Source organism: Nomascus leucogenys, chromosome 14 (assembly GCF_006542625.1).
Source record: "Nomascus leucogenys isolate Asia chromosome 14, Asia_NLE_v1, whole genome shotgun sequence".
NCBI lineage: Eukaryota > Metazoa > Chordata > Mammalia > Primates > Hylobatidae > Nomascus > Nomascus leucogenys.
Genome location: NC_044394.1, coordinates 70,245,477 through 70,269,803, shown reverse-complemented (window position 1 = coordinate 70,269,803; position 24,327 = coordinate 70,245,477). Strand labels below are relative to the sequence as shown.

The window sequence follows — 24,327 nt, the reverse complement described above, 5'->3', positions numbered from 1 at the left end:
TGCTCTCTTCGTGTGTTCACTCCTGCCTCACCAGCAATAGAACAGTGTTACACACCCATACTGGTAGGCACTAGGTGAATGTTTTCTGAATGAAAGAATGAAGAGACAGATCCAGGGAGGGGATGTGATGGCCTAAGATTACCCAGCCTGTTGGATCAGAGCTGAACCTGGAACCAGGATTCCTGACCCCCAGTTGGGAGCCCATCCCTGTGCCACATCTCCCCTTCCATGCCCGGGGACCTGGTGCTATCATCCTGGGTCCTGGCCAGGCACCTTTAGCCAGCACCCTGTTCACCAAACTTCTCCCATTCCTTGAATTCCACCATTCCCCAAACCAACCAATCCATCAACCCAGGGAAACAGCCTAGCATGCCCTTCCCTACCTGCTGCCAGTGGCCACAGAGCTGTTAAACTACTCTACACTAAAATGTTGGAGACGCTAGTTAGTTACTGTGGTTATCCACTTCCCCCAGGGTGTCTCTGACGATGCCTCAGCCCAGGCATTTCTTAATGGACCAGTTGGGGTGGGACGTGGGGGATGGGACCCTATATGGTGCTGAAGTTTTTGCCAAACTATACCATTTATAGTAAGGCCTTCTTGGCTCAAACACATCTAGGGAAAGTGAACAGTGTGAACTTGTCAGTTGTTTTCTCTTTTTGAGAGGGACCCAGGCTGGACCTTAGGCATCCTCTGAGATCCCCCAGTCTTCTGGGAAGAGGCATTTCCCTCCCACCCAGAACCAGTGAATGAGGAGGTAGGTTGCTTTTATGATTCCACCGAGACAGTGACACTCCTCCCCCTGGCTTCAGAAAACATCCACCTTGGAAAAGTAAGTGTTCTCTTCCTCCCTCCAACCCCCAGGGAGAATCTCTCTTGCAGGTAGTGGCTGTTCTTGGTCTCCCAGCTAGGTGGCATCCCTGCATCTTTTAGGTACCAGGGCTTGTACCAACTCCATCCCAGTACTGGTTAAATGACTCCCATGATGGCTCCTATGTCAGCCCTTCCAGTGGTGGGACACCATAGTCCATGGTCCTCTGGTCAGAGCTTCCCCCGTAGGAAAAATATTTTTGCAAGTCTGTGCAGCATTTCCATTTTCAAGTATCATAACATATATTATCCCATTTGACACCACATTTTGCAGAGGAGATAAAACAAGTGAGGCTTCTGGGCTCTTGTCCATGAACCCATGTCTAGTAAGTGGTATAGCAAAGACCAGCACCAAGGTCCCCAAGCTGCAAGCTCTCCTGGGTGGTCCCTCCTTCCATGGTGCAGCTTGGAGCGGCTTCACAGCCAGGCAGAACAGAGGCCACACCCCTGTCACATGTGCTGGCCAGCTCTCTGGGCAGGGGAAGCCTCTGGATGTTGAGTATGGAAGGAGACCATGTGGATGGTTGGTAGCACAGTGCCTGCCTGGAGTAGGCCCTCAGCAAGGGGCACTGGGTCTGCATGCCTGACGTGCACAACGTGGCACATGCTCTGGTGGGAGATGCTGAGGGAGGGGGTAGATCCACGACATGGAGGGAGCAACACAGTCCCTCGCTGTTTTGATTGTTTTCAGCAGAATCCAAGTTGTGTTACAATTTTCATGAGGCTTGTTAAATGAATTTATGTATTAGACATTCTAATTTTTTTTCTTTTTCTCTTTCTTTTTTGAGATGGAGTTTCACTCTTGTTGCACAGGCTGGGGTGTAGTGGCACGATCTCGGCTCACTGCAACCTCTGCCTCCCCAGTTCAAGCGATTCTCCTGCCTCAGCCTCCTGAGTAGCTGGGATTACAGGTGCCTGCCACCACTCCAGGCTGATTTTTGTATTTTTAGTAAAGATGGGGTTTCGCCACATTGGCCGGGCTGGTCTCAAACTCCTGACCTCAGGTGATCTGCCCGCCTCAGCCTCCCAAAGTGCTGGGATTATAGGCATGAGCCACTATGCCCGGCCTTAGACGATCCAATTTTAAACCAATCCTCATCATGACTTAAAAATATTTCCTCAGCAAAGCCAAGGACTTGTGGTAATACAAATACACATGATCAAAATATTTTACTGATTTTGTGCAATCAAAGAAGTTGGGGCATCCATGGTTTAGTACCTAAGCTTTGAAATCTCACATTCTAGTTCTAGCTCTGCTACAAACCTGGTGTGTGACCTTAGTCCAACTATTTAACTTCTCTGATCCACATTTCCAGTCTGTGAAATGGAAATTATAATCATGTCTACTTCATAGAGTTTTTGTATGTGCAAATGGATATAAACTGCTAAAAGCTGTGTACAGAGCGTGCATTATATTGTAACCAGTGCTATTACTGAGGAGTGCTACACTAAGTTTTTTTTCCCCAAAGCGTGAACCTTTCCTTTTTAGTCTTGATTCCTGGATAATAGGACATTCTTCACTTGGACTCTCCCTTATGGTCACCTATGATTGTGGCCATTTGAGACTCACAAATGGAAAGAATGTATATTGTTTTCATTCTGAAGCAAATAAAATTTCTTACATTTCCATGCTCAGAGCTAACTCTTTCTGTTATTGTCTTGGAATTTTTTTCTCCTTAGTGACCTAGTTTTATCTATTCTCTTCAGGTCTGCAAAAGCAAATGGCACAGTTGTTAAAGAGGAATTCTCATTTCGTGGTAGTTGAGAGAAATATCTTTATTTTCTAAACAAAGCAGCTATGGGCCAGGCACGGTGGCTCACGCCTGTAATCCTAGCACTTTGGGAGGCCAAGGCGGGCGGATCACGAGGTCAGGAGATCGAGACCATCCTGGCTAACATGGTGAAACCCCACCTCGTGGTGGGCGCCTGTAGTCCCAGCTACTCGGGAGGCTGAGGCAGGAGAATTGCTTGAATCCGGGAGGCAGACCTTGCAGAGGCGGAGCTTGCAGTGACTGGAGATCGCACCAAAGCGCTCCAGCCTGGGCGACAGAGCAAGACTCCGTCTCAAAACAAAAACAAAAACAAAAACAAAAAACAAAGTTTTAACTTTTTAACTATTATGCAGTATTCCACCATACTTTTTAGAGCATTACCGAGGATTGCCCTTCAAAGCATCAAACATAAAAAACCGTTATCCAAAGGAGGACCTCACCTTCCTTACACAGGGTCTGTATTGCACATGGTGGCCAGGGCCCTTGGAGCTGTGCAGCCAGCAGTGGCTCTCCTAAGTCATCTAAAGGGCAGGTGTGCAAGAGGTACATACAGTGGATTCCCGCCCCAGTCTCTCTGCTTCCTTCTTCCCCAGGTTGGCCAACTCCGGAGCGAGGTCCAGAACTTCCAGCCAGAAGCACACTTTAGCAGCTGTGAGCTGCATTTGTTCCCTGACTGTCCTGACTCACTCATAATTAAGACACGTGCTGAAAATTCTCTCAGAATTTAAATTTTGCTCATTGAAGTAAAGCTGCTGTTTTCCAGCTTGCTTTTTTTTTTCTTTTTAAATAGGTTTTGGGTTCTAATCAGGGTGCCATGCTGGACCTGAGCCAAACATCCTTTGTTTCACACAATCCTTTTCTTCCGTGGGCAGGTGGGACGTAGTCCCATCCTCCCCTTCTAATGAGGTGACAACCGTGCTTTTGTTAGCAGTTCTGAGCCTTTCTGCTGCCAGACAAACCCAGTGGCCTGGAATCATGGTATTTTCTTATGAGCCACACAATTATTTATAACCAAGCCATCTCAGATCCTTTCTGGAACAAATCAGAAATCTATCTATCTATCTATCTATCTATCTATCTATCTATCTATCTATCTATCTAAAATATCAATCTCAGAAACATTTTAATAGTGTAACTTCTTAATAGAACATAATATACAGCAATGTTTTTTCCTCTACAACCAGAACCAGTAAAAAACATATTTACTTGTATTACTTGTTAATTTTCACTCCTCTTAAATGTCATTACAATGGATTGAATAAATTGAGATGTTTGAAAATTTTAGTAAATTTTACAAAATAGCATTGTCACATGAAACAGATATAAATTGAAAGATTATATATTCTGTTTTCTTATAACTTTGTTAGAAGTAATCTTTTATGGATTAAATGAACTAATGACCTATACTAAGTAAATTCTGTTTTTATAAAATTTTTAAGTATGGATGATTTTGAACAAATATTCATGCAGAGATTTTTTTGGTTCATAAATGTCATAAATTTATTTTATTTTAATTGTGATAAAAGCACATGACATAAAATTTACCATCTTAACCTTTTTTTTTTTTTTTTTTTTTTTTTTGAGACGGAGTCTCGCTCTGTCGCCCAGGCTGGAGTGCAGTGGCGCAATCTCGGCTCACTGCAAGCTCCGCCTCCCGGGTTCACGCCATTCTCCTGCTTCAGCCTCCCGCGTAGCTGGGACTACAGGCGCCCGCCACCTCGCCCGGCTAATTTTTTGTATTTTTAGTAGAGACGGGGTTTCACCGTGTTAGCCAGGATGGTCTCGATCTCCTGACCTTGTGATCCACCCACCTCAGCCTCCCAAAGTGCTGGGATTACAGGCGTGAGCCACCGTGCCCGGCTTAACCATTTTTAAGTGTACAGTTCAGTAGTGTATATTTATTGCACGTTGTTGTATAACCAATCTCCAGAAGCTTTTTCATCTTGCAAAACTGAAAATTGTAACTCCACACCCATTATCAACTCCCTATATCCCCCCAGCCTATGGCAACCACCATTCTACTTTCTGTTTTTATGATTTTGACTTATCTAGTTAAGGAGTTGAGTTATCTAGAGTAGTCCACTTATAAATGTAACCACTCAGTATTTGCCTTTTTGTGATTGGCCTATTTAACTTAGCATAAATACTCATAGTTCATCCATCTTTTAGCAAGTGTCAGCATTTTCTTCCTTTGAAAGGATGAATAATATTCATTATTTATTCATCTGTTGATGGTCACTTGGATTGCTTCCATCTTTTGGCTATTGTGAGTAATGCTGCTATGAACATGGGTGTGCAAATATCTTTTTGAGACATAACCACTTTAAGACTTAGCTACATTCTACTCTGTTAACTTGGCTGATTTTAACAGATGAGGAAATCAGTAACTAAATGTATAAGACCAGCCTCATTTGGCAGTGTTTGTTCACATGGTATCACAGGACTATAAACAGAAGCAATGCAGCCGCAGTACAGCTGAGTGAGGGGGCTGGAAAAACCTGAACTTTCCTGTATAATTTGAATTCAACTCCTGATTTTCCTGATTAAATTTCCTGTATAAATTCCTGATAATTTGCACACAGTGAAATTCACCCTTTTTACTGTATAGTTTTGTGAGCTTTGACAAGTGCATACAGTCATGTAATCACAACCACAGTGTAAATATAGAACAGGTTCATTGCCTCCAAAACTTCCTCCATGCCCCTTTGTAGTCATCATCTTCTTCTACCCCACTGCCAGCCTCTGGCAGCTCATCTGTTTTCTATCTCTGTAGTTTTGCCCATCATCATTTGTCTCTCCTTCCATACTTAGCACACGCAGCTTTGCCTGCCACCTATCTTGTTCTGATACACCTGGCACCCTGGCCATGTTATGACTTCCCTGAAGATAAAACCTCTGACCTTGAGGTATCAAGTTGGATTAGAAAGAGCAAAGAGTTTGAAGCCAGGTAGAGCGTTTGAATCCAGCTCATTCAGTTAGCAGCTCTGTGACCTTGTGTTGGCCTCAGAATCTGACACAGAGTAGGGACTGAATAAATGTCTGTTGGATGAACGAACGAACGAATGAATGAATGAATGAATGAATTTAACCTCTTAACATCCCAGGTCCCTCCTGTGTAAGAGGGGATGATGGTAGTCACCTCAGCTGACTTCTGTGGGGATCATTGGCTTGTACAGTGCCTGATGGGCATTAGTAAAGGTTCGTCCTGTTCCCATGGCCTTCCCCAGGGCTTTTGATACCCTCTGCCAGACAGACACATGCACTCAAAGTTGGCTGGGCCCTGGCAGAGGACATTAGTACCTGCTGTGTGAGAGCTAAGAGGGCACCAGCTGAGCAGACAAGTCCCCAGAAAACCCCACAGATACCCGCTGAACACCTGCCAGTCAATCTCAAAGAGCTCCCCACTCCTTCCCCCCACCCCTTTTTCATGGTGCACATAGGAAGGCCCAGCAGTCCTTTTCTCAGCCTAAATATATATCATGTAGGGGGCTTTAGATGAAGCCCACCAGGAGGAGAAAACCATAACCCTTTAGCACAGAACCCTCTGGCTGGGGGTCAGGTCTCTGGCTCTGAGGTCTTAGGAGGGGAGCATAAGCTGGGAAATAGGCAACCACAGGACAGTCATTGTAAATGAATCTTCTCTCTTCTTCAAAACAGACTCAGCAGGACTCATCACAATTATTGTGATGACAATAACCACTTTTTTGTATAATTATCTGCTTGCTACCTGCCTTTCCTATCAGATGGCCCAGGGCACACAGTAGGTGCTCAGCACATATTTAATGATTGAATGAACAATATTTTGTGGTTAAAAAAACTGGCATTTGCAGTAACTGTTTCTGTAGAAGGGAGGGGAACTGATATTTGTCATTCATCTAGAGTGTCTCTGGTATGTTAAATTTGTACCTACAATCTCCTCATTTAATCTGCATAATGGCTGTTGAAAGTAGGTGTTCTTGGTCTCTATGCTGGAGGAAACTGGTTCAGAGTAGTTAAGAAGCGTGCTTGCCACTCCACAGCGAGTCAGGGATGGAGCTGGATTCAAACTCAGGTCTGAAGTCAAAGCCCAGCCTCTTTCTACCACACACAATAAAGCTGGGTTTCTCAAGAATAGGAATCTCTACAATTAAGACCTAAAAACAAACAAAAACAACAGATTCAGGCAGACATTTGTGGTTGAGGGATTTGTGTGGATTGGATTGTGGAGTGGAATGGTGTCAATTGGAAATTTACAGAATGTTTGTTCCTGCTTGCATCAGACTTTCTGTTTTGTGCTTTCCTAAGTTGGGTTTGGGAGCATAAAAATCCAACTTAAAATGGGATTTTTGCAGCACACATTACAGACAGCTTTAAATAAGCAATGAAACTGCCTCTTCATGCTAAGAGAGGCGGTGTGGACCGGGAAATGGCCATGGACTTGGAGACAGGAGGCCTGGGTTTGCATCTTGTTGGATAGGAGAAGGGCTTTGGAATATCCCTCAACTACTCTGAGGCTCAGTTTTTTTTTTATTTGTAAACTGGGAAAGTAATTCCATTATCTCGGAGGGATACAGTGCAGATCAGATGAGGAAATAAGCAAATGAGATGTTTGTGAGGTGGGTTACCCAAGGAAGAGTTGTGTATGTGTTCACTCTCTCAAATCTGCAGAGAGGAGCAGGGTCTGAAGCCAACTGGGAAAGGAAAGACTACAGAGAGGCTGGCAGAATCACATGCCAAGGTGAAAAAGAAGGACATGGCTCATTTCTGTTTTCCCAAGATCAGCTCAGGTTGGGAGAGAATCTTGTTTATGTGAAGTTTATGTGCTTGAAACCCTGTAATTATACTGTCACCTGTTGTCAGTAAATCTATAATTTAGGGCCAGAGTGGAATTCCATTAGGCAAGGAAGCAGGCAGCAGTCTTCCTCCCACTCTCCTACTCCTCATTCATTCATTCAGAGACCAGCTGCAGACTCTCAGCCATGTACTGCAGATTCAGGAAGGCAGTGCATCGTAGCAGTGAGGAGATGGGCAGTGGAGTTAGACATGGGTTTGACTTTGGCCTCCTCCCCTAATTGTGAGACTCAATTATTTATTTTCACTAAACTTCAGTTTTCTCATTATTATGAAGAAAATGATAATACCTGTCTCACATGAAGGTTAAAAGTGAGCACTCAAAAATAAATGGCTTATAAGTCACAATAATACAGTCTTCAGGGAACCAAAATGCATAGTGGGCCAGTTCTGCTGTTTTCCTGTTTCTCCCTCCAGCCCGTTATAAAGTCACTGTGAGTAAGCAGAAGCCCAGGGGTTAGGACCCATGGCAGCCAAAGCCCTAGTGGTTTGCTGTGCTATGGGAACCTGAGCTGTGTGCTCAGACGGAGGATCTCTTTTCCCAGATTAAGCTTCTAGAGAACCATCGTGAGTGAGGATGTTCCCTCGGGCAGTATGGTAAAGGTCAGAGTTTCTCAAGCACTTAGATCCCAGGCCCACAGCGTATCTGAGACAGTCCTTTCAGTGCTAGAGGATCAGTGGGTGTTGGAGATGGGTTATGGTTTTGGGAAGGCTTGTTTTGCCACACATGGACCTTCTGACATCAGGAAGGTACTGGTTGTCTCAGAGCTTGGAGGCCGATGCTCAGGTCAACTTGATCCACTTTTGGAGACCCACGACACACCTCACTTGTGAGTGTGAATTCCTCTGAATGCTTTGGTTTTTTAAAAGGACAGGTGTATAGAGGTGAAATTGGTAAAATTCACTCTTTTTAGTGTGAGTTTTAATTCTGAGTTTGTGCAAACATATACAGTTGTGTAAACAGCACTACAGTCAGGTAGGCAGCAGCTCCATCCCTCCCCTAGATTCCTTCACATTCTTGGAGTCAACCTCCCACCTCCCCATCTAACCCTGGCAATGACTTATCTGGTTTTTGTCCCTATAAACTTCCCTTTTTCAGAAGAGCGTATACCAGCCTGGCCAACATAGTGAATCCCCGTCTCCACTAAAAATACAAAAATTAGCTGGGTGTGGTGGTGCACACCTGTAATCCCAGCTACTTAGGAGACTGAGGCAGGAAAATAGCTTGAACCCAGGAGGTGGAGGTTGCAGTGAGCTGAGATTGTGCCGCTGCACTCCAGCCTGGGTGACAGAGTGAGATCCCATCTCAAAAAAACAAAAAAAGAAAGAAAGAGCATATAAATGGAGTCATAACACATGTTGCCCTTTGAGTTTGCTGCTTTCACTCACCGTAATGCATTTAAGACTCCAAATGCTTTTGACTACAGAAAGGTTAGTGGTTCTGAGAGCAGCCTGGAAAGTCAGTAGCATTCCTATATACCATGAATAACCACTCAAAAATCTAATTTTAAAAATCCACAGTGCCACCAAAAAAACCCCCAAAACCTAAAGTGCCTAGCAGTAAGACAAAACATGTACAAGATCTTTATGGAGAAATTTACAACATATAATAAAAAGACATTAAAGAAAACATGAGGAAATGGAAGCCACCATGTTCACAAAGAGGAAACTTGAAACCATGAAGATGGTGATTCTTCTAGTAAATTTTATGAATACAGTGAAATTCCAACCAAAATCTAAATAAGGTTTTATGTGAGACTTGACAAACTATCATGAAATTTATATAGCAAAACAAAGGGTCAAGAATAGCCAAGATTCTACATTGAAATTTCTGATAAAAAAAGAAGAATGGCCAAGACAATTTTAAGAATATTAGGATTTATTATAAAGTCATGGTTGTTAATATTATGGTTATTATAAAGACACTGTGGTATAGGTGCATGGTTAGACAGTAGAACAGTCAAATAGAGAGCTGAAAATAATACCTATGCATATTGGAAACTTTATATATGACGGGTAGCACTGCAAATCAGTGGGATGGGACAATTGGGATCCATGTAGAAGAAAATAAAATTGAATTCCTAACTCACATCATACATAAAGATCAATTCCAAATGAATGAAAATCTAGTATTGAAAAAGCAAAAGTTTAAAACTCTTGTAAGAAAATATACGTGACCAGGATTTTCTCAACAAGATAGAAAAAAGCTGGAAAAGACTGATATATTTGTCTATATAAAATTTAAAGCTAGAAAGCAAGAAAATGCACCACAAGCCAAGTTAAAAGAGCTTATATTGAGGAAAAACATTTGTAACGCATATGTCCAAGAAAGGATTTATACCCAAAATTCACAAACTAAGAACAAGACAAACTAACATAAAAGGGTAGTTAAGCAGCCCAAATGGCCAACAGGCATAAAAAGTTGCTTAACTTCACCTGCCACTGAGGAAATGCAAATTGAAACAAACATGGGATACCATTTTACACCCATCACAGTGGCAAAAATCTAACAGTCTGACTATGTAAGTTTGGCAAGATGGGGAGTATTAAAATCTTTTACACATGCAGGAAGGAGTATAAATTGGTACAGTCATTCTGGCAAGTGGTTTTGCATTATCTGGTGGAAGATGCTGTACCTTCTGACCCAGCAGTTCCACACTATGTAGATACCCTAGAGAAGGTCTCAAATGTGCCCAGGGAGACATGTATAATAATGTTCATCACAGCCCTGTTTGTAAAGGGGAAAAATAGGAAGGAACCTAAGTATGCGTCAACAGAATAAACTATAATATGTTCATATAGTAAAGTGGTACACAGTAGTTAAAAAGGATCTAAAAAAACTGGATGCAGGTGGCACATACCTGTAATCCCAGCTACTTGGAAGGTTGAGGTGGGAAATCAGTGAACCCAGGAGTTCAGGACCAGCCTGGGCAACATAGCAAGACCCTGTGTCAATACAAATAAATAAATAATTTTAGGCTGGGTGCTGTGGCTCACGCCTGTAATCCTAGCATTCGGGAGGCCGAGGCGGGTCGATCACCTGAGGTCAGGAGTTCAAGACCAGCTTGGCCAACATGGTGAAACTCCATCTCTACTAAAAATACAAAAATTAGCCGGGTGTGGTGGCTTACGCCTGTAATCCCAGCTACTCAGGAGGTTGAGGAAGGAGAATCGCTTGAACCTGGGAGGTGGAGGTTGCATTGAGCTGAGATTGCACCAGTGCACTCCAGCCTGCACAATGGGAGTGAGACTCCAGCTCAAAAAAAATAAATAAATGAAACAAATAATTTTTAAAAATGATCTAGAAAGACAAGTGTCAACATGGATTGAATTTCAAAAACATAAGTTTGCATGAAAAAACATATCACAGTGGAATACATCTAGTGTGATTCCATTTGTAGAATATGTAAACAGGTATAAACACTTTTTTTCTGTTTATGCATGGCTCATGTAATTAATAAAAACATAGTGAGAATGATAAACAGCAAATTCAGGATAGTGGTGAGTTTTGGGGAGGAGGAAAAGGATTGTATCAGGAAAGTACATATAGGGGACTTCAAATATATCTGCTCTGTGTTACAGTTTTCTCCAGAATAAGAATTATAGCATATTTATTGGAATGCCAAAAGGAGCTGAAGAATCAAGGAGGATTCTTCTGTTAGAGTAGACAGCAAAAACAGTCTTGGAGATTAATTCTCATAAAAAGTGATAAAAATGGATTTATATGTTTTTAGAAAGTATCTTCAGAAAACATAATTCAAAATTATATTTTTATTAAGAACAAAAAGCACAAAACAATCAGTGTAAATTTTAATACATTTTAATGCTCAGATGAAACAATGTGCCTTCATGAATTGGAAGACTGCAAATTTATTTTCTTGGGTACTATACAACATTTTTAAAAATTATGAAATAAGGCTGGGTGCAGTGGCTCACGTCTGTAATTCCAGCACTTTGAGAAGCTGAGGCGGGTGGATCACTTGAGGCCAGGAGTTCAAGACCAGCCTGGGCAATGTGGAGAAACCCCGGCTCTATTAAAAATACAAAAATTAGCCAGGTGTGGTGAGGCATACTTGTAATCCCAGCTACTCGGGAGGCTGAGCAGGAGAATTGCTTGAACCTGGGAGGCAGAGGTTGCAGTGAGCAGAGCTCATGCCACTGCACCCTAGCCTGGGCAACAGAATGAGACTTTGTCTCAAAAAAAATTATGAAATAAGATGTGTACAGTTTTATATATATTTGTAATTATAAAGCAAGTGCTCAGGTCAAGAAACAGAGCATTCTAGAAGCCCTTGTGTGACATACAATTTCTTCAGTGTGATTTGTTTTTTACTGGTATAAACAGCTGTATAAATACACTTGTTATTCCTCTTACATTTAAAAAAATTAATCTTAGAAAAATATATTGCCAGCATTGATTTTTAAATTTTTAGTACAATTTGGGATTGGGACATGTTGGTGCAACTCTGGGATGCCTGAGAAGACTGTGGAAAATACTAGTTTGTTTCATGGTTTGCAGAGGACTTGGCTACAGTCAGCAACAGCAGTGCCACAGCTTGTAGTTATGCCCTAGGTCAGCAATCTCTCTCTTCTGGCCAGAGCCCCAGGAAGTTGATAAGCAACTTCAGAGCTGTGTTTTCCCTGACATTGGCCAGCAGGCTACGTATGTGGTCTTTACCATTTGTGGCCATCCCCCACTATCAGAGCATTTACAGTTTTTCTTGGGACACTGGACAGTTTTTGAACTCTTGGGGTTCAAAAAAATGACTCTTGGGGTTCAAAAAATGACCCTTGATGGTCTGGTGAAGATTCCATGGCCCAAGGACCAGGAAACAGCACACTAGTCTAGAAACTGGGGTTTCTCAGCAGTGGCACAATTGACACTTTGGACTGGATGATTCTTTGTTGGGAGGGGCTGTCCTGTGCATGATAGGATGTTTAGCAGCATCCTGGCCTCTACTCACTGGCTGCCAGTAGCACCCTTTCAGACAACCAGAGTGTCTCCAGATATTGCCCAGATTACCCTGGGAAACGAGATCACCCCAGTGGGGAACAACTGTGTCAGAGTGTAGTATTCACATGAGGCTCATGCGCCCATCTCGATGCTGCAGCTGTGGAGGAGGTGGGTGGGGAGGCAACCTGGATAAAGACCCCTAACTTGGAGCAAGAGGAGAAGTGAAGAGCAAAGATAAAAGGGAAATGCTGCAGGCAGATCCATGGAGCCTTTACACAGAGTTGGGGCTTCAGGGTAACAGTTAATGACAGTGGGGGGAAGGGAGGGTGGGCGCAGAGCTGTGAGGTGCGAGTTCCATTCAGAGATAACCGAAAGGAGTGTGTTAGTGCAGAGCCTGGTCTCTCTGGAGGATGGCACTCCAGCCTTCCACCTTCCCTCTGCTTGAGCCCAGCTCGAGCATTAAAGGAGCTTTAGACCCTCATATTTTACCACAGTTTTTCTGACTTCGTAGAAAGTCATGTGAGTCTATCAGTGGGCTGAGTTCCTTGGAGAGAGATTGAAATTGCTTGTTTGTTACTCAACAGAATTTCAAGCACCCACTTAAAGGGGGAGGTGCTGTGCCAGGCATGAGGGACCCTCCTGATTGCCCAGGACTATATGATCTGACTAGGGAGACAGACTCAGCCAGCACAGGCAGCCCTGGGAGAAGGCAGGCTCTGTTGTCAGGCTGCCTGGGTTCAGATCCCAGCTCTGCACCTGGCTGTTGTGTCTCCTTGGGTGAGTGAGTAATGATGCTAAGCCTCAGTGTCCCAGTCTGTAAAATGGGGTAGTAAGAATTCTTTTTCCCTATGTATGTGAGAGGATTAATTGAAAGAGTGAGTACAGCTTGTAGAACAGTGCCTGGCATCAGTGAACACTCAATGATATAATATTATAATATTATTTTAAATGTTTTATTATTGCTGCTACTACATAAGGCCTGTCACAGGCTTAAACAGTATCAAGAAAACTGAAGGGGCAGTAACCAAAGGCTTCACAGAAGAGGTGGCATTTCTGAGATGGGTCTTAAAGGATTAGTGGCGCTTTATCAGGAAAAACAAGAGTTGTGGGATTGGGGAAGATCCTGTGCTAACATTCGGACAGAAGAAAGAGCAGCCAGAAAGTCACAGATTGCAAGTGAATGTGGCTTAATCAGGGGACAGCTGCTGGCTGCTGGCTCTGTGAACCCGAGGCTGAGGGAGAGGTGGGAAGCAAGGCCAGTGAGGCCGGTGGAGAAGGGCCGTGTGGGGGTACTTGGTCTGAAGGGGCAGAAGTACCAAGCCCCTTTGGCTTGAGCCTGCTTCCTTCATTATTTCTTGCCTCCAAAATAGGTTAAGAAGAACTGACCATTTTCATCCCATTTCCCCTTCCCCAGGGCAGTGAGATGCTAAGTGTTACTGAGCTTTTAGAAACTGAAAAGCAAACTCATGTGTGTAGGGACCTTGTGCTGTCACACAGGAGCCAGGCGGACGATGCTGGCAACCAGCTCACTCCAGAAGAGTCCAGCCAACCTAGCACATGCCTTCCTGTCTTGCCTTCCCTGCTCCGTGACCATTCAGAGGGTGTCACGACCCACTGGGGTTCACAGGGATCCCATCAATCGGCTGCTGGGTAGCACTGTACTTCCCACCTGTCTCTCCTCTGCTGCTCACATGCTGTCCCAGGGCAGGGGCTGGAAACCATCCTGGCAGACATGGGTAATAACCATGGCACCTGTGCCCGAGGAGTGGTGTATTTATTTCCCCCCCAGTCCATGGCGTGGTGCCCGGGGCTTTGCCAAATCAGCCTGGTGCTGTCTGGCGTCCACCTTGCTACCGAGACCTCAGTCCCAAGGTCATGAGCGTTCCCTGGACGGTGCTGGCTTTGGCTTCCCCATCTGATACTTCACACAGTGAACACTTACGGAGCCCTTCCTGCTGTGCAGGGCACAGGGGTGTGTTATGAATGAGGGACGCCATCTCTGGCTTTGTGGAACACACAGTCTTGTGGGAGAGACGCGCCCTGAGCTGACCAAGTAGATATGGTGGACAAGAGCTAAGAAAGGGGCAGGTACAGGAGCTAAAAAGGGAGAGGAGCCCAATCTTCAGGGGGTGACCAGGTTAGGAAAGGCCTCCCCGAGGAAGTGAGCCTCCTGGATAACTGAGAATGCTTAGGAGGGGGCAGGCAAGGAGACAGTGTGGAGAAGTGTGGGTACCTTCCTCACCAAGGGAGCGATGACCAAACCCAGCAGGCTTCCCCAGCCACCTCCCCCTTGGCCTGCCTGCCGTCTTTGGCACTACCCTCTCTTAAATGTTTCCCCCTCACCCGCAGTCCTACTTTTTCCCCTTCCTTCCACTACTCTCTCGTCCCCTCAGTGGCTCATCCTGCTCTTCACACAGGTCATTTCAGCCTTCCTGGAGGGTGGGCGGCTCCCCAAGGTAGTGCACAGTGATCACAAGAAGCGGGCTTGGAGGAGGCTGGCCTGGCTGGGCTCCAGCGCCTGCCTTACCCTTCACTGGTCATGAGGCCTTAGACAAGTGACTGGCTGCTCTGTGCATTGGAGTCCTGTCTGTAAAAGGGGTTCCCTTGGACAAGGCAGTCTAAGAGGGATAAAGCACTTCGCACAAGGTCTGTGTGAGTCAAGAGTTAACAGCCCTTTCCCTTTCAGTGCCAGAAACAGACTTGGTTCAGTTAACTTTGTTTTCCCTGGAAACCTGATGATTGTGGAATGTCAGGGTGTTCCCTGGCAACAGTGCTCATGGTAAAGCTGACCCCTGCTAGGTAAATTGCTTCTGGACTAGAAGTTCTCTGTACAGCCTCTCAATACCCAGTGAACCACAGCTTTGGGTTTCTTCAGTGTGGTGTCTTCTGTAACTAGGCTAGCTCTTTGCAGGGACTCTGAAAGCTCCATCTGTGGGGTTGTCACAGGAGATGTCAGCTCATATAGTGGCTGGGCCAGGCCCACTCCTGCACCCAGTCAGCTTGGCCCTGAGTTGGCAGCTGGGGTGATCTCATCTGTCAAGTGAAAAGATTAAACCTCCAGCTCAATTCATTTATTTACAAATATCTGTTGAGGGCCTACTATGAGGTAGGTTCTGGGAACACAGTGTTTAGCAAAACAGATCCATTCTCTGCCCTCAAGGCACTTACAGTGCTGTGGAAAGAGGGCTGTCAATCAAAGCATCACACAAACAACAATAAAAGAACACCCTGATAATAGGTACATTGTGCTATGAGTGTAGTGGGGAGGTTTGAGCTAGTTAGGGAGGCCAGGGAAGAAGTCATACTGGAGCTGGGATATGATGGATGAACAGGCATTAACCAGACAAAGAAGGGGGAAGGAAGACTCCAGAAGGAGAGAACAGCACAGGCAAAGGCTTTCTGGGTGGGGGATAGTGCGTGGTGGAGAGAATGAGGGCAGGTGGAGCTCTGCCATGCAGGTCCTGAGAGGCAGGGCTGAGCACAAGATCATTTAATGACCCAACGCAGCCCTGAGCATAGATCAGTGAGAGCTGCTGCCCAAACAGTGTCACGTTGTTGGTATTTTTGCTTCTTCATCTTAAGAGCAATGAGAAACAGGCCAATGCAAGATGGGGCTGTATTGGTGGGAGGAGGGCTTGGCCTGATTGGATTTACATTATGAAATGTGAAGAGTTTATTCTAGCTGCAGGATGCTGAGATCAAGTCCAAGGGGAGTGAAATTTGAGGGGAAAGGTTTTGATGGAGAAAGAAGCCTGAGGTGTTTGCAGGCTTAATAGAGCTTCAGAGAGGGGTTAGCAGCAGGAGAGGAAAGGCAGCCTTTAATTTCAGGGGTCTTGGTGCCTTCACATCCTCATTTTTGGCTTCCATGACCCCCAGCCACCCTTCCATGTTGCCAAACCACAGGTTGAAGGAAGATGGGTGTGGGCTTTAACAGAAGATAGAGGTGCCCAAGGATGCCCCAGCTACGAGCAGAACACCTTCAGGGTGTTCATAAAAATAAATCAAGCCCCACAGCAGCACTTTCTGTAGCTTAGAGAGCTGCTCTTGGCATTGAAGACAGACATTTTCCATTAAATAAGATAAATGAAAAATCGTATTTCTCTTTGTCTCTCTTCCCTCCAGGCTTATATTTGGCACCCTTTACCCTGCATATTATTCCTACAAGGCTGTGAAATCAAAGGACATTAAGGAATATGTAAGTAGCACTGTGTATTTTGGAGGGGGTTGGCTGGAGTGAGGTCGGGTGTAAAATGTTGGGGGAAGCAGATGCCCTCCTTGCTATGGGCACTGGAAGCAGGGAAAAGGAGTCCCTTCATCACAGTTCTCATGAGACATCACAGGAGTCCTCTTTTCTGTCTAGACCTTCCCCTGCCTAGACCTAGAGCGTTGAGGTGAGAAAAGCAGGGAAGTATGGCAAGAGGCTGTGTCATCTGGAATTGGAGGTTTCTCAGCTCTGCCACAAGCCACAGGTGACTTCACCTCTCTCAGCCTTGATTTATTTGTCTGGAAAACACTCTGTAGACCTTAAAACACTATGATGGAGAAACAGTCTAGCATTGCCGGCAGGAGCACGGGTTCCAGAGTCTGGCAGACCTGGGTTTGGTTCCTGGTTTTGCAGCTCTGTCCCCATTCCATTTCTTTCATTCCAACTCCACAATTCAGCACAATTCAGGCTGTGTTGCTCTGTAAGCTTTTGAAGGCAGAGGATTTTTGTTATCCTATATCTGTTTTCATTGGTTGTTTTTTTTTTTTTTTTTTTTTGAGCCGGAGTCTCACTCTGTTGCCCAGGCTGGAGAGCAGTGGCGCAATCTCAGCTCACTGCAACCTCCGCCTCCCAGGTTCAAGAGATTCTCCAGCCTCAGCCTCCCAAGTAGCTTGGATTACAGGTGTGTGCTACCACGCCCAGCTAATTTTTGTGTTTTTAGTAGAGACAGGGGTTTTGTCATGTTGGCCAGATTGGTCTCGAACTCCTGACCTCGTGATCTGCCTGCCTCAGCCTCCTAAAAGGCTGGGATTGTAGGTGTGAGCCACGGTGCCTGGCCCCTATATCTGTTTTCTGTAGCACATTGCAGAAGGTGAGCACATAGGAAGGGGATCTGGGAGGACTTACTGGTCAGAGGATAATATCAATTACTGTTGGATGATCTGGGTGCCCTAGTCACCAGCCCTGAATGTGTCGGACACCTTCAGGCAGGAGAACCATTAGACCACCGCTGGCTGAGAAAGACCTGCTGGGTGGGTGGTGAGGGAAGGGTGTCCTTCCCCACATAGGACACAAACTCAAAATGCAAAAGGTGTGGATTTTGGCATCAGAAGACCGAGGTCGGTCAAGTCCTGGCTCTGACATTTGAATGATGCAGTGCTAGGTAAGTAGCTTAAACTTCCGAGAGCCTAAGTGTCCTCATCTGAACAGCGGGGTGGGTAATAGCCATGCCTTTGCCTCTTTTACTCAGATGTCTCTTGGCAGGTTTGGCGTAGGTAAAGAAACAATTCAAGGTGGGCTTAGAAAGTCAGTATTTTCTTTCTCACATTTCCCAATAAGTCTTTATGATGAAACTGACCATCTCCAGATCAACTGCAACCAAAATTCACCCCCCCCACCCCGCAATCTCGCACTTTCCCAGAACAACTTGCCTGGGCTTGCACCTTGCTGTTCGTAAGCAGGGAGTTCCAGAGGGGGGCGATTTTTCTTCTGGAGACAAGGTCTGTGGTATGTGTGAGGGAATCTCAGAATGCACGCTATAAATAGCTGTTAAATTGCAAGCACAGAACCTCCTGATTCTCAATTGACTTGGCACAGGGCAAAGCATTAGGCAGCCTCTTCTAGCCCTCCCTCTCCCAACCCTTTCCCGCCTGCAAACTGTGCCAAAGGAGACCTTACCAGGATCACTGTGGTATAAAGTCTAATCCTTCACTTTGCAGGGGCAAAAACAACTCTGTCAGCTCTTCTGAGAGAGATCAAACCCTGGTAAATTGTTTTGCTCTGACTAAACTCAGAAGCCTGGTTTATGACTAGAATGGCAATTCATTAATTTAGAGTGAAAACCATAATTGATGAGCAGAGCAGCTGTTTGTGTTGGCTGCTGAGCACATGCTTTTCCCAGTAGGGAACGTGCAAGAGTTAAGATTAGAAGGTTTCTTGGTAAAAAAGGAATCTGAAGAAACGAGCTGAGTAGTATCAGGAGGGAACTGCCTTTCTCTGCACTCACACTCCTGTGTTTCCTTCCTGCGGTCCTTTTGACTAAGGGGCCCATTTTGTTCAAGAGAGAAACCTGTGAGTTTCCTTAACACACCCATACCCACACCCACACCCACCTGGTTGGTGACCATGTCCCTTCATCCCTATCTCTTGAATAATCTTCCAAACCAAGTCTGTCTTCCTTCTCTGCTGCCACTCTCAGAAATGAGATTCTCACTATTTTCCCTAGAAGGTTATAATAGCCTCCTATATTAGTTTTTTATTGTCACCATTACAAATTACCATGAACTTCGTGGTTTAAAACACCTGTGTGCTATTTTGTAATTCTGAAGGTCAGAAGTCCAACGAGTCCCTCTAGGTTAAAATCAAGCAGGGCTGTGCTCCATTTGGTGGCCCCAGGGGAGAGGCTGTGTCCTTGCCTTTTCCAGTTCCTAGAGGCCATTCCTGCATTCTTAGGCTTGTGCCCCTTCCTCCTCTTCCTTCAGAGCCAGCAACATTGCATCTCTCTGGCTATTTTTCCGTAACCACATCTCCCTCAGGCTCACTGGGAAAGGTTCTCCACTTTAAGGATTCATGTGATTACATGGGGCCCACCTGGGTCATCCAGGATACTCTTCCCATCTGAAGGTCCTTAACTTAATAATGCTACACAGTCCCATTTGCCATATGGGGATTAGGACATGGACATCTTTGGGGAGCCATTGTTGTACCTATCACACCTCCTAACTGGTTCTGCTGCCTCCTGTCCCTCCTTTCCCACTCTGTTGCCAAATGACATCCAGTGCCATTTAAAAATGGAAGTCTATTTATTTCACTCCCCGTGGGTCATTTAATGGCTGCTTATCACCTGCAAGATCAAGCACAAACTTCATTACACAGCATTTAACACCCTTCTCGATCTTGCTCCTCCCTACTTCCCAGCCGCTTCTCTACAGGTCTTCAGTGCTGTAATCTCAACACCCAAGGTGTGGTTGGTGGCCAGCATTATCCGCATCACCTGGGAACTTGCTTGAATTGAAGACTCGGACTTGTCTTTCTGCGGAAGGCACAGAAATGGTTATCATGAAGGAATTTTTGACTTGCATTCCCCTAGAAGTAGGAGGCATGGCATGCCATGTAGGGCCACACAGGGGAACCACCAGGGCTGGTCAGGAAGCAGAGGGAGCTCTCCTAAATAAAAATGGGCATTTTTCACAGGATCTCCAATTAGAAACATTGCTCAGGACATTTGTAACTGCTTATGTCTTTCCAACCAAACTTACTAAACCTGGATTCAAGGTTTTGGGATGAAAACTTAAACAGAAAGGAATTTACGGGAATTTGTAGAATTAACTAGGTAGCAGGAGAAAGATACCCAGGAACTGGGGAGGATCCAAGGAGGCTGGGTGGTGCTGATGGCCCAGCTCATGCCATAGGAAAGGGTGTGATTAGGAAGCCTCTGCCAAAGTCACATCTTGGACACTGGCTGCTTGTGCTGTCGAGGCATCCCCTGACAGTGCAGAGTCCTGGATAGGGGCCCAAATAACAGGACTTTCCTCCCACAAAGATGCTCATGTTGGGAGATGTCTCCCAGTTTAGAAGGCTTTGGATGCTGAGTAGTCATGGAAAAAAAATAAGCAATAATAGCTGCCTCTTAGGCTACCCCAAAACTACATCCACATCCTCATCCATTCCTTTACCCATATTTTGGCTTAAAAACAAGCTTCCAACAAGAATTCTATACAACTTACTCACTTGTCAAATCCAGATTCCGTGAGTTGCGGAGTCCAGCTCCAGGCCCAGTATCCCTGGGCAAAGTCCTCTCCTCCTCTGGTTCTGACAAGACCCAACCTTAATATTCAGCATTCCGAACACTGAATTGTTAAGTGAACTGTCACCAATGCAGCTCACATACTATTTTAGTGGGGAGAGAAAGAATTAAAATATAATTACTTAAAATATTAAAATCTATACTTAACACAGAAAGGAGGAAAATATGGATAGAAGATACAGTCCATATTCATGCAGCTGGTCATGAGTTCATAGCTGTATTTGTGTCTTTTGTTAAAAGAAAAAAGTTTTTAGAGGGTGGAATCATGACTCTTGAATGAATATAAAATGAACACATGTTGAAGATTTTGCTTAACTCATGAACTAATGAGGGAACCAGTAAGGTGTTCAAAGGAGACCCCAAATAACAGACATATGTAGGCAATCAGAAATGTTGAAATGGATTTGTTAATAAATATTAAACTGATTACTTGGAGAGTGGGATGGGGAGATCAGTTGTATCTCTGCTGGACAAAATTTATTTGCACCTCTGTGGGTGAAACTATATGCATTGCAATCAGTTTTAACTTATAAAGTTGTAAAATAGCTCAAAGACATTGAAAAGCAGGACACCCGCAGAATCAAGATAATTCAGAAGGACATGCTGGACACCTAGCATTCCACAGGATACCCATTCTGTAGTCTTTCTCAGGTTTTCCTGAGGCTTTCCTCTTCCACCATCCAATTCATGCTCCCGTTGCCTTCAGCTAGAGCTTTAGTGGGATTGGTTCCTCATCCTGTGATGGGGCCCAAATCTTCATTCCTGAGGAATCTGAGGTCTTGGCAGTTTTGCCTCTGTAGGGCTGTAGTAATGACCCACTGATTTTTTTTTTTTTTTTTTTTTTTTTTTGATACAGAGTCTCGCTCTGTCACCCAGGCTGGAGTGCAGTGGCACGATCTCGGCTCACTGCAACCTCTGCCTCCCGGGTTCAAGTGATTCTCCTGCCTCAGCCTCCCGAGTAGCAGGAATTACAGGCACGCACCACCATGCCTGGCTAATTTTTGCATTTTTGTAGAGATGGGGGTTTCACCATGTTGGCCAGGCTGGTCTTGAACTCCTGACCTCAGGCAATCCACACACCTTGGCCTGCCAAAGTGCTGGGATTACAGGTGTGAGCCACCACGCCAGCCGACCCATTGACTTTTACCCCTGAACAAGACAGTACTAGCAGGCCTCCCGAAGGCTGTTTGACTTCCATCTGCTCTTCTTTCTGTCTCATTGTGTAGCAGTAGTCCTGGTTCCCCTTGATAATTAGGATCAGTTACCCCCTCAAAGCCCATAAGCCCCTTTATCATCTATTTCCTACTGGTGTGAGTATCGTGAAGCCACCAGGAGACAATATAAGTCTCTGGTTCTACTTCATTGAAACCACTTTGCATCCCCTGTTGGAAGCATCCATCCCTCAAGTACTAAAATCATTAAGAAGCAGAGATCAGAAGTCTGGGGATGAGAAGCAAAAATGTTGTGGGTGCGTTAGAGCAGTGATTCTCAAACTTTAACATGCATATGAATGAACAGGGGATCTCCTTAAAAGCAGATTATGATCCAGTAGGTCTGGGATATGGTCTGAGATTCTGCATTTCTAACAAGCTCCCAGATGATGCCAACAGTGCTGGTCCACGGACCTGACTTTGATTGCAAGGAGCTGGCATCAGGCTTAATCATAGATTAAGAAACCCTCATTTCCTCGGTTCCTGCACCTTTAGATTCTGGCTAAGAAGCACCACCATATGTTGGTCACTGGTTCAGAGGAGAAACCGCACCCTCCAGGAGTGCACACCAATCTCATAAAATGCCGACTCCCACCTTGCTTGCTTTTGGAACCCTCCAATGCCAGGTAGCAATGTATAAGGCCAGCCACCGCAGAGCATTGGGTGCGTAAGATCTGTGACTCCCCAAAGCATCAGCCTATTGCCTTATTTCTTTTGCTATAAAGGAGGGTCCTTGATGAGAAGCAGTATTGTGTGGGATGCATCAAAAGGAAAAGGGTAATCCCTGAGTCCACAGCTTGCTGTGTGGCTGCCAGAAGCAGAGCAGTAGGAAAAGCAAGTACACATGCAGAAAAAATGAATATTCCAGAAAAGACCCTATGCCGCCTGCTCCATGAGGGAAGGGGCCTGGTGGAATGAACCTGCTTCCAGAAGGCTGTCTGGTGCCTTGTGATATGGTATCACCCTGGAGATGCTTGGTCACTGCTGCTGGCAACATGGTCTCTGAGCAGTGGTTGTGGCCAGGTCAGCCTTGGCGAGAGGAATTCCACATTGCTGAGCCCGTATGCTACCTCTGTCACTGCTCCTGAATATTACCTCTCAAATTGGCCATAGCTCCCTCTCTCTATTCTGACTGAAGGCCCACCCAGGCTCCCCATCCCTATCTTGAAGGGAGGTTTGGATAGAATCTTTCAAACGTGAAAAATTATATTTCAAACCTTGGGGAAAATAACTGTCATTTGATTTCCACGAGGAATGATGAGGAAGATAATTTCCTAGTAATTTCAGATGGATATGGTTTCCATCTCTGAGTCACCAGTGTTCCGTTGACCTTGTTAGCCTCCATGAGTCATTCTCAGATCTTTCTTTCTGCCTGAAAGTATTTCAAAGGAGTGCATCATGGGAACTTCTTCAGGAGAATGCATTAAGTCCCCTCTCTGCCATGGCTGCAGTATCTCTGTCCATAGCCTCAACCTCCTTCCTGAGCTTTGGTCTTGCCTTTCTAGGAATCTGTTGGGCATTCTTCTTGGCTGCCCTGAGCCGCATAAAGCTCAAACTCTTCTGCCTAAATTGGCTCTTTCTTTACTTTCTTGTTGGTGCAAATGGCCCCATAATTATCAGTCACTGATGCCCTGACTTCAACAGGTGCCTTTCTTCCCATGTTTATGCAGTCATCTACTCAGTAGGCACTCATAGGGAGCATCTGTTGCCTCACAAGTTGTCTAATTCTGTCTTTTCTTCTCAAAAAGCCATCTAGACAGTATTTCTCAAAGTATACTCCTTCTTAACCTTTTGAAACCATTCTTTCTGTCCCATTCACAGTGCCAGCATTCTAATCCGATCATTTGAAACATACTCATTCAGTACCTATTATATGTCAGGAACTGTTTTGGGCACTAGAGATATAACGATGTGTAAGAAGAACTGGTCTCCACCCTCAGGGAGCTTACAATGTATTAGGAAAAGCAGGGGAATAAACAGGTACTTTCAAAGCAATGTGATAAATGTTATGACAGGGAATGTGTGTGGTACCATAGAGAAAGACAAGGAGAGGGTATTCACCCAAACTTTGGGTATGTCCTAGAGGCTGTCACATTTTTGCTGAGATCTGAGGGCTGAAATCAGAGGCAAAAAAGATGCTCTGTTGAGAATTGAAAGACTCATATGGTTGGAGTGGAAAATGTGAGAGGGTAGGGGTGTGGATGAGCTTTTGATGAAAATAATTAGGGGCCAGCTTGCAGGTGTGGTGGATCACGCCTGTAATCCCAGCACTTTGGGAGACGGAGGCAGGTGGATTGCTTGAGCTCAAGAGTTCAAGGCCAGCCTGGGCAACACGGTGAGACCCTGTCTCTACAAAAAATACAAAAAAACTAGCCAGCCTTGGTGGCGTGCACCTATAGTCCCAGCTACTCAAGACGCTGAGTGGGAGAATCACTTGAGCTCAGCAGGTTGAGACTGCAGTGAACTGTGTTTGCACCACTTCACTTCAGCCTGGATGACAGAGTGAGACCCTGTCCCCCGTCAAAAAAAAAAAAGATAGGGGCCAGTTCATGCTAGGCCTCATAAGCCAATGTAAGGAATTTGGGCTTTATCTTAACAACAGTAAGGAACTATTGAAGGCTTTAAACTAGGAAAGAAAGTCACCCACTTTAGGTTTAATAATTTTTTTTTTTTTTGAGACAGG

General features: G+C 45.0%; 1 protein-coding gene across 2 annotated transcripts in view; it reads left to right on the top strand.

Annotated features, from left to right (window-relative positions):
* The window catches only part of REEP1 (receptor accessory protein 1), a 122,610-nt gene that overhangs the window by 39,407 nt on the left and 58,876 nt on the right, over positions 1-24,327 (top strand). For both annotated transcript variants that reach the window (XM_030827562.1, XM_003268770.3), the window contains exon 2: positions 16,547-16,619. In XM_030827562.1, the coding sequence (XP_030683422.1) occupies positions 16,547-16,619 (73 nt within the window). The remainder of the gene's footprint in view (positions 1-16,546; positions 16,620-24,327) is intronic.